Source organism: Coptis chinensis, chromosome 5 (assembly GCF_015680905.1).
Source record: "Coptis chinensis isolate HL-2020 chromosome 5, ASM1568090v1, whole genome shotgun sequence".
NCBI lineage: Eukaryota > Viridiplantae > Streptophyta > Magnoliopsida > Ranunculales > Ranunculaceae > Coptis > Coptis chinensis.
In genome coordinates, this window is record NC_141460.1 from 28,656,666 (window position 1) to 28,665,296 (window position 8,631).

Sequence of the window (8,631 nt, forward strand, 5' to 3'; positions counted from 1 at the left end):
AAAATTTCATGCGTTTTCATGGTATTTTTCTACCTTTTTTATTTCAATACTTTGAGGACAAAGCATGCTTTTTGTTTGGGGGTGGCATAGAAACACGTGTAATTAAGGCATCTGTTAGGATATAGATATGTACAATATGCACTTGTTTTCTAGTAAAAATTCAAAAATTTCAAAAATTCAAAAATATAATTAAAAAGTTTATGTTATACACTTAGGAATATTGGTATTGTTTTCTTTCTCTATGCTCTTAATAATCTAGAAGTCCTACGTAGCTTTTGCATTAGAATAGTTTTTAGAAACTTAGGTTAATATGTAGATAATAATCTTTCCATCTTTCTATAAATATATTGCATGAGTATCTATGATTATTTGGCAGTAAGTTTATGAAATCTAGGATAGAGTACTTATTCTACAAATCCTGTGAGAATATAGCCTAAAGCCTTATATGAGTGAAACAATTAAGAAATGACAGAAGAGAGAAGTAAAATCCGGATAGAGAAATCACACGTCCACTTGCTTGATCACTATACTATATCCTAAGCGAGAATTTAGGCCCTTTTTGGATCGATATAGCCAGAAATTCAAACCTATGAATTATTTTCTGCTAGTCGCCCCTCTGAGCCTTTCTTTAGCCTTTCATAAACCGCAAATCCTTTAACCTTTTACAAAACAAAATAAAATAAAAATCAGCCTACCCATTCTTTGAATGAGTTTGAGAATAGAGATGAAGAATAGAAAAGAGAAAGACCTTTGAAATCAAGAATTTGTTAGTCGCTTCAAATAAGAAAAGAAAGTTTTCATCCAAATTAAAAAAAACAAACAAATAAATAAAGAGATAGAACTCCAAAAACATAATCAAAGGAGTCAAAAGCCAAAGGAAAAGAAAAAAATGGCTAAGGATGGAACAAAAGTGTAGAAGCAAAAGTAAATAACAAGGTTTCCTCTAGTTACATAATACGAAGACTCTATTATCTCAGACTGGTTCTTTTTGAATATCCATTTCCTGCATTCTTAAACCATCTCCTAATCCCTGCAACACCTAAATAAGACCTCTAGCTTAATAAGGAATAGATTAGTGTGATAGTAAGTGGCAGATGTGTTTGATCGACTTTGGCTTCCTTGTCTGTCATTGAGATTGTAAGGTAAACACTACAACAAATATAACATATGACATCACTAATTTTAGATCACTTTCAGCGAAGTGATGTCATATGAAAACTTTGACATCACTTTTCTCAGCATGTGATGTAATAATTATCACAGTCTTTTTTTAACATCACTTATTTGAAAGGCTGATGTAGTAGAATTGTATAACATCATTTTAATAAGTGATGTCGTGATAGTGATATAGTAACACTTTTTTACGTCACTCACTGTGTCACTTATAAAGTGATATAATATCTATGTATTCAACATCACTTTAAAGATGTTATCACTCACCGTGTCACTTATAAAGTGATGTAATATCTATGTATTTAACATCACTTTAAAAATGATTTTGCCAAGTTTTCGAAATCACTTGTGACCGTGACTTCCATAAGTGTTATTATTAATATACCTATTAATTATTAAGTTAATTAGTTAGAAAAAACCATAAAAAAATAATTAGGTTAAATAGAAATGAAACAGGCGCGTGATTGGTTTGTTAGACTAGTTGCCCTTAAACGAGAAATAAAAAATAAAAGATCGCGATTTTTTCCACTGAATATATTTTGGTTTCCCTAGTTAATATCAAAAGACCATCGAAAAATTATTTTAAATAGAAATTAAACAATTATTGGTTTGCTCGACTAGCCTTAAACGAAAATTAGAAAAAAAAAAAAAAAAAAAAAAAAAAAAAAAAAAAAAAAAAACCGCGAATTTGATACTGAAAATTTTGGTTTCCCGCTAAGAGAAGTTGGTATCAAATAATCTAATCCAATCGAGCAATAAAGGAAGATCTAGGCTCTTTATTACAAGGCCCAAAATATCGCCGAGATATCTTGTGTTTTTAGTACACAGAGATGGAAATATCCGATATACCTCAACCGAATATTGAATATGTTTTTTTCCGATATATTTTGCAATTTCCGATATAACGATATATATCGACCGATATATATACGATATATCCGATATAAATTGTTGACTTTGACCGAATATTGGTGATTTTGATCGATATATTGACGATATTTCTGATATAATCAACGATATTTTCAATATAATCGACGATATATCAGATATATCGACATACAAAACAAAATTTTGACTAGTTAACAAAAAATAGACATCAATGATATTTCTGATATATCTTGGGTTTTTTTTTTACGTACATTGAGATATTAACCGAATTCGATATTTTGGGCCCTTGCTTTATTATAGTACCCTTATAGCCAGCCAACATAAAATATGAGGAAGGACAATTCAAACAATAACACCACCCCAACCCCAACCCCAACCCCAATAATACAAAACAACAACCACCTTCACCACTCCCATTAGTCGTATCTCTAAACTGCCTCGAAGACTGTAATCTCGAACAAGAAACCCTCGATGGAATCGCAACCATTGAACACATAGGTCTAAACTGTCTAACGGACGGTCGGATCGAATCCGCGTCAACTATTCTCCTTGACTTACTAGCATTTCTCCCACGCGCCGCTCAACATCGGCTTCAGCCATGGCAAATTATTCTCTGCCTCAGCTCATCCGACCGGTTCGTAGACACAGCTCTCGCTTCAGATCTTGGGCTTCGGCTCGTTCACGTGGATACATCACGTGTGGAAGAGATCGTTGATACTGTTATGGTTTTGTTTCTTGGGTTGTTGAGAGGAACTCATTTACTTTCTCATCATGTTTTTTCTGCTTCGGGTTGGCTTGGTTCGATTCAGCCATTTTGTCATAGGATGAGAAGGTGTAGGGGTCTTGTTTTGGGGATTGTTGGAAGGTCTGCTTCTGCTAAGTCGCTCGATACTAGGAGCTTGGCTTTTAAAATGAGCGTGGTTTACTTTGATGTTCCCGAGGTATTCCAATATACACTTATTTAGCTAAGTTTGTTTCAAATGTTATTGGGGTAGATAATGTATAGTGTAACCTTGATATGTACCGAATCTGAAATGGCATTTCAAGAATGCATACTTTAGGATGTAGTTAGTCATCACGAGCCTATTTTCCTTAAACCTAGTTGCCTACAGAAGTACATTTTGAATATGGAGTCTAAGAATGTTACCAGTTTATCTAGGTAGGAAGTTGTATGCTCTATGCAGATATCAGAGGGATTGATATTAATAGAAGATTGTTATCTGGATAGATTTTGGTCTTTATTTTCTTATCCGATTTTATGTATTGCTTATCTGAATTTGAGGATATATTTTTAACTTATTATTTTATTCTTTAAGTAATTCACTGTTTCTTCCCCTACTCATATTTGATTGGGCTTTCCGTGTAGGGGAAAGCAATCAAGCCTTCTACCATGTTTCCTCTTGCTACAAGAAGAATGGACACATTTAATGATTTACTTGCCGAAAGTGACCTTATTTCACTCCATTGTACTTTATCAAATGAAACTATTCAAATTATCAATGCAGATTGCTTGCAGCACATAAAACAAGGTAGTTACCATATTTTAAAACATTTACAGCCTTGAAACTTCTTATGATTACTCTCTGTATCTAAAGGTGAAATCTGTTGTTTACAGGTACATTTTTGGTGAACACTGGTAGTAGTCAGCTGTTAGATGATTGTGCTCTGAAGCAACTTCTAATTGATGGAACTATTGTTGGTTGTGTGTTGGATGGTGTTGAAGGGCCACAATGGATGGAAGCATAGGTATGAGCATTTTCCTTAGGGGTATGAGTTGTAATCTTGACTGCATGTGTTTATTTAGGCTTGAATCCATTCCTTAAGTTTTGATGAGTATTTATTTTGATTAAGATCAATTAGCAGATCACAGCTAACAATCAAATAATCTGGAGTGAATGACAGTGCTTGCTCTTGCATTGTCGTGCTAGAAATTACTAGGCAATGGAGCTTGAAAGGGTTGTGGGAGAGAACTTGGTATAAGTTATACTTAGGGCAAACTGTTATGGGAAAAGCTAGAAAGTCGGCTGAAAATTATTGCGAAGCAAGTTTGTTTCTTCTTCCTTTCTTCCTCCCCTCTTGATTTTCTTCTCATATACCAGTTTTTTTTTTTTTTTTACAAAATTAAGCTAGGGTTAGGCAGACCCTCACCTGCATTGATCCAACTGTTTCGTACATAAGTTTGTCCACTTGCGTCATCATTTACAATACATTGTAATCTATGATCTAATAGAGGGACAAAATGTACAACAAAACTAGATGCGTCATGAAGAGAAGCTAGATAGTCCGCAGCTCGGTTCATTTCTCTATAAGCATGAGAGAAGGATATAAAAGTGAACCTATCTCTTTTCATATCTATAGTTTTAAGCATGTCAAGACAGAACCAAGGGGGTTTCTCTACTTTGTTGATTGCGTTCACGGCTCTCAATGAGTCAGACTCGACCTCCACTTCCTTGTAACCTTCATCGAGACATCTTTGCAAGCATATGTCGTACCAGTTTGACATTAACTAATTTATACCTTGTTTTCACGATTTCTTCGAAAAAAGAATCATCTTTTTAGTAGATCTTACACGTGAGGGAAGGAAGAACGCAAACAGGTTTCTTTTTTTTTTCTCTCCCTCTCTCCATACTTGATTTCCCGATCTTTTTATTCAATATATTTGTGTTTGTTTGGTGGTGTGCTAAATTTTTAGCGTTTTTCTACTTGTGAATCAGCATGGCGTCTTTAAGATTTCTCGATATGTTTTTTGAATTATTGTGATTTGCTGTGTTCAATTTATCTTTCAGATTAATTGTTTGGGATTGTTTGGATGCAATCTTTTGGATTGCACTTGTTTATGGATAAGTTTATGGGATGGTTTTGTAGAGAGAAAGTTGTTGTTTTTTTGTGTGTGGAATTGGGCATGATGATACTGCAATGGTGATACTTGTTGTCTAGATGGTAGTCATGGAGTCTGGTTTTACAAGTTACAAGATAACTCATGGTTTGGGTTTGAGGTCTATTATTGACGTATTCCCTTAATTAGATGAGGTCTATTGATATTATTTAGTAGTCTACATGGTGCGTTTCTGGCTTGACATATTTCCGACCTGCCTCTCTGTATGAATTGTATCTATAATATAAGTTCTGAACAACTCTACAATAATAAGAAATTGTCAAGGCATAATTTTTCGCCATTAAAACTGCCCAAGATTAAATGGATAAGTTGCCCGGTTTACATCCATTTAAAAATCAGATTCCCTAATCCGGATTTATCTAAAACTAAATTTGAAAGATGAATACAAATATGCAATACTAACATTTGCTTGACCTAATTGTCTTCAAATGCCTCCAATTGGGAGACGTAAGTTTTAGTATTAGATTTTGATGTTTTGGGGATAAATTGTACACACATGACACATGTACTGATCTACCTGCTAATCAGACTACTCTTATCAGTCCTGAACAAAATTACTCCACTGAAGTGTTTTTGGATTTTAAAAATATAAGAACATCACATCAAAACAATCAAATATTTTTTTGGCCAACACAATTAACTATACTGAAACCTATAACTAGGAACGAAGCTCGAAGGATCTAGACATTCGTAGTGTGGTACACTCAAGAGTCAAGAGTGTGTAGACATTTGAGATCTGGACATTTGTGGGAACTGTACCTCATGATTGCATTACTTAATTTCTCACCTGATTTGTTAGGATTGACTACTGGTAATGCTGTTCTGATTCTTATACATCTAGGTGCTGCTCTTCTATATAGTACGTTCAATATAAGCGACGTTATGGACAAGACTTGGAGAACTTTAAACGGGTTAAATATTTTACATTTCTATTGCTTTATTTGAAACAAGTGCTTATTACTATGTACATATATCATTGACTATATTGAAATTTTCCAGAGCTAGCGATGAGTACGAAGATGCTGTCGATGAATTAATCGCATTCGCTTTGGCTCTTTTGATGGATAAAACAAGCATTAGATGCCTGTACATTAGTTGCAAAAACTTTAACCATTTGAGTCCCGACATTGTAAAAGACCATTTGATCATTGAGGGTATTGATATGACTTATGATCCTTTCGTTTTGTATGGAGAAGAAGGGCAAGTGCGTGTAGTAGATGAAGGATTTGAAACTATAGACAAAGCGTACTTGCCAGTCATTGAGTCATTTGGGTTCAGAGGCCAGGTACTCCATTATATAACATCGAAGCATACTTGTCAGTCATTAAGTCATTTGGGTTCTCCGGTCAACTCAAAGCTACAACATCCGGACAGGCCTTCCCACAGTGTGTGTTTGATCACTAGGACATGATGTCCTAAGATCCTTTGGAGGTTGGGTCACAAGCAGCAACCCGTGTGTTTGAGATTCGTAGGAGGAAGGGCTTGAAAGAGCAAATGACACCTCTCTCCGAATTTGAGGACAAGCTATAAGGTGTTAATTATCAAGTTGGGGTTTTCCCATCGTACTTTTGGTTGTCATGTGATATGTTCTTATTATGATTTTGACACTATTGACTGCTCTACACACTTATGTTTCCGACTTTCATGTTTTAAGGTTTACTTGTGGTTATTTGGATTCGGTTATTTTAAGGTTTACCTAATAACTGTTTAAATGTGATTTTAAGATACATTTCATTTTTATTTGATGATAAATAACTAAGAAAATAGTATTATATTGGGAAGATATTGGCAATTTTGTTTTTTTTTATTATTATATTATATTTTATTTTTTTTATTCTTTTGATAAATGGGACATCACTTTTAAAGTGATTTATAGAGTTATTTCATATCACTTTACAAGTAATTTGGAATCTGAATGGAAAATGATGTTAAACATCACTTGTGGACATCGATTAAAAAGTGATGCAAAGTTATAATATCACTTGTGGACATCAATTAAAAAGTGATGTGAAGTAACATCATTTGTAGACATCATTTAAAAAGTGATGTGGAAAACCCTGACTTTTCACATCGCCACCAGTTACATCACTTGCAAAGACATCACTTATGGAGTGATTATGGAGTGATTTTAAATGTCTTTTCTGTTGTAGTGAAAGTGTGCCCACTACACACTGGAGTAGCGAAACTTGACCGGAAAAATCATAGTGTTTTTGTCTTGACATTTATGTGAGAACCTACTTAAGGACGCTATTCCAAAGTTTCAGAAACGGACCTGTTAGTGCATTTCATAGTATTACTCATTGTATATATGTTTATTTGTAGATAATTGATTATTATGCATATATTAGCTTAGGTTTCGACTTGATTATTCTGTATTCATTACTAGTAAGATATATAGATAATTGGGAGCATAAATAAGGAAACAATAGTTTTATTTCTTAGTCGTTGTAGTATAGATGAAGTTTGTGAGTACCCTCACTGGAAAACTCTCACGAGGCTATAACTCGTCCAATAGGGAATTCTTAGTGGTTTAAGGCCTTGTTGCATATGGTCAATGCAATCACACTCGGCGAAAATGGACTAGTTAGAACTCCATTTTTGGTCACTTATTCTAATTTCTCATATTTGCTTGAGGACAACCAAAATGCTGTTTGGGGGTGGTTTGATAAAAGTTTAAAACTGTAGTTTTAACCCCTTAACAATAATACTTTTAGACCAATTATGCGAGTAATAAATAAGAGTTAATGTTGATTATGTGTAAAAATGTGTCACTTTTACAAGATAAAGGAGCAAGGGTTGGTTGCTAAGAAGTTTTGTGATTAAAGGCCAAGGCTCAAGGAGAAAAATCTTTTTAAAGCCTGGTAAAAGCTGAAAAGTCAACACGAGCAGAAATAGCGCACAAAAGTCAGCATAACTTCCAAAGACTGTATCTTTGGACTCAGACCTCAGAATCAGGCCTATCTTATGTCAAAACGACTGCCTTGGAAAGTGCTTTCCAATGGTCTAAACCTTGACCCAATCAGAGGAGCAGCAGTGGACGAAAAATCTATTGAAATCAAATCCAGCTGGAAAGTCCTCTATAGACTGAAGAAATTGGGTTTTGGGCTAGATTTTTCGGCCCAAAACAAGGCTTTAGGCCCATGCACGAAATTGGGGATCTCTTTCTCTTCTTGAAAGGAGGAAAAAGGCAGACTCAATAGGCTAGACCTAGATTATAAAAGAGATTAGTTTAGACTCCATTAATTAGCTTTATTACCTTGTTTTAAATTCAGTTTTGAATCAGTATTATTATTATTCATTAGATCAATAAATATAGTTAGTTATTCATAAATCTAGTTTCATTTCATTAAATCATTTTAGTTTCAATTCATAGATTTAGTTAATTATCATTACTAGTTTAAATTCAATCTTGCATGATTAGATTTCCATTTTAAATCAAATAAGTAAATTTATAATCTTTTTTATCATGTCTAGTTATGATTTATATATTAATGATATCATAATGATTCAAGGCTAAAACCTCCATTAGAGGGGTTTGAAGAAGCCTTAATGAAGCTTGATGTTTGTTAGCATAGAATAGTTTTTGATATTACATTTCATTCTAGAAAACAATTAGTTCACCATGAGAATGGGTTTGATTGTTTCACATGCTAGTTGCTAGTTGGTAGAGAATA

General features: G+C 33.9%; 1 protein-coding gene across 6 annotated transcripts; it reads left to right on the forward strand.

Annotated features, from left to right (window-relative positions):
* Window positions 1–2,400: 2,400 nt before the first annotated feature.
* LOC147497247 (C-terminal binding protein AN-like) lies at window positions 2,401–6,626 on the forward strand. 6 transcript variants are annotated; one of them, XR_015195063.1, is made up of 5 exons: window positions 2,401–3,002; window positions 3,428–3,590; window positions 3,677–3,807; window positions 5,799–5,868; window positions 5,957–6,626. XR_015195063.1 is itself a non-coding variant. In XM_086559893.1 (4 exons), the coding sequence occupies exons 1-3, from the start codon at window positions 2,784–2,786 to the stop codon at window positions 3,805–3,807; spliced, it is 513 nt and encodes a 170-aa protein (XP_086416019.1). In that variant the 5' UTR covers window positions 2,401–2,783; the 3' UTR covers window positions 5,799–6,626. The 6 variants fall into 6 exon arrangements, 4 of the variants coding, with proteins under 4 accessions (XP_086416019.1, XP_086416020.1, XP_086416017.1 ...); XR_015195062.1 differs by having other exon boundaries at window positions 2,402–3,002; window positions 3,677–3,828; XM_086559893.1 differs by having other exon boundaries at window positions 5,799–6,626.
* Window positions 6,627–8,631: the final 2,005 nt, after the last annotated feature.

What these genes read in the sequence shown, in the direction of transcription:
- LOC147497247 (XM_086559893.1), top strand. Translation starts at nt 2,784, where the DNA reads ATGGTTTTGTTTCTTGGGTTGTTGAGAGGAACTCATTTACTTTCTCAT. An exon ending in TTTACTTTGATGTTCCCGAG is followed by an intron (nt 3,003 to 3,427) that starts GTATTCCAATAT and finishes CTTTCCGTGTAG; the next exon opens with GGGAAAGCAATCAAGCCTTC. An exon ending in CTTGCAGCACATAAAACAAG is followed by an intron (nt 3,591 to 3,676) that starts GTAGTTACCATA and finishes TGTTGTTTACAG; the next exon opens with GTACATTTTTGGTGAACACT.